The 1,688-nt window shown below is 53.1% G+C and overlaps 1 protein-coding gene across 1 annotated transcript; it reads left to right on the forward strand.

The window, feature by feature from the left end:
• The first annotated feature begins 629 nt into the window (after positions 1 to 629).
• Positions 630 to 1,478, forward strand: LOC141042729 (uncharacterized). The gene is made up of 2 exons (XM_073511608.1): positions 630 to 836; positions 1,083 to 1,478. Exons 1-2 carry the CDS (start codon positions 630 to 632, stop codon positions 1,383 to 1,385), a joined length of 510 nt encoding a protein of 169 aa, XP_073367709.1. The 3' UTR covers positions 1,386 to 1,478.
• Positions 1,479 to 1,688: the final 210 nt, after the last annotated feature.

Consider the following 1,688-nt stretch of genomic DNA (forward strand, 5'->3'; position numbering starts at 1 on the left):
CCGACTCGGAGCCCTTGCCAAGGCTGAAAATCCGAAGGGTAACCCGGAAAGTAAGCTTTTCACATCCTTTAGCTTATCAAGACCCTCAATTTATTTTGAAGCGACAGGTGCATGAGAGCCGGCGGCACACCCGGACCGACAAAAGCACGGACCTCTCCTCCGGGTTACCTGACGCATCGAGGAAACGCCGGACAGAGGTGATCTCAAAATTGTACCCTTTTCATCCTTTGGCAGGTGTTATAAGTCAACCGCTCAACTCTTCTGACTCAAATTATCAGGAAACTTCCCCCTCTTCTGGCGACTCTATGCAGTCAAGCCTGTCGGCCTTCAAGACCGTGCCCGGGTAACGATAACCATCTCCTGTTGTACTTTGTCTTTACTTACACTATTGTGCTTAACCTTTCTGTCTTTCCAGTGCCCAGGCCAAGCTCACCAAGAGGGCGAAGAAGTCCAAGCCGGTCGATGAGCCGGACTTGGCTGAGCCAGAGGCAGCCGCCCAAGAGCCGCCAGCTGCCTCTGCACCTGAGGCCGCTTCCCCAACCACCAAGGCAACTGCAGAAGCTTCTGTTAACCCGGAGGCCTCCAGCTCGGCTCAACCAGCTGATGACCTGGAGGTGGTAATTACCCGGATGGAGTTTGTTGAGCCGGGGAGACCTACCGCGCTGGCCAAGTGCTCCGCCAAAGGGGAGCTGCTAGAGTCCCGCCGGGTTAACCTAGACCTCACTGACTACTCCAATTTGAACATTGGAGAGATCGTCTCCGGCTTCGTCAGCCAAGTGCACAAGAGCCGGGACGCAGAGATTGCCATGGTGAACCAGATCCAGCAGAAATCTGAGGTATTATTCTTCTGTCCTCTTACTTACTGCATAGTTACCTTTACCATGCCAGCCCCCAAGTCGACGACTTATGATTGAGTATGTTGTAGACTTAGGTTCCGGCTTACTCAATTGAACCGGCAATTTGTAGATAGAAACGTTCAATATGCATTAGCCCCCAAGTGCCAAGTGTCTTTGCTTGGAAAACACTTGGGACTTTAAATTTGTATAGTAACTGTTCATGCCATAACCCAGAAATTTATGCAGGCTGCTGGCAAGAAGCTTGAGGCTGACCTCGCTGATCTCAAGAACCGGCTGAAGATGCAAGAGATGGAGACCCGGAAGGCAAATGCCAAATTTGTGTCCAGCATCGCCGCGCAAGAGAAGCTGAAGACGGAGTTTGACGCTGAGCAGAAGGCATGGGCCGAAGAAAAGCCCGCGTTGGTGAACCGGGCTGAACAGGCGGAGAAGGCTCTCTCCGAGAAGACCGCCGAGCTCTCCGGCTTAAAGCGCCAAGTGTCCCAGATGGTGGCCGCAATCTTCGGTAAGTCATCTCACCGGCTTTCATAAAGTTTAAAATTTTGATATCTCATAACTCATCCTTGTCGGCAGCTTATCTTATTCTGTTAAACAGGTCCCAGAAGTGCCAACCTAAACCAGAGTGTGGTAACCAAGCTAAAGGCCGTATACACCCTGGTGGAGCAACTCTACACCGGGTCACAGCGTGCCTTGGCTGTGGTGGCCCTATCCAACGAGGTGCCGACTCACCTGGTGGAAGTCCTTCGCCGGCTCGCCGTTCTGCCTCAACGGATCCAGGAGCTGCGACGGGCCTCTGCAAGAGCCGGAGCGATCGTCGTGCTGAGCCGGGCCAAG

Source organism: Aegilops tauschii, chromosome 3 (assembly GCF_002575655.3).
Source record: "Aegilops tauschii subsp. strangulata cultivar AL8/78 chromosome 3, Aet v6.0, whole genome shotgun sequence".
In the NCBI taxonomy this organism is placed as follows: Eukaryota; Viridiplantae; Streptophyta; class Magnoliopsida; order Poales; family Poaceae; genus Aegilops; species Aegilops tauschii.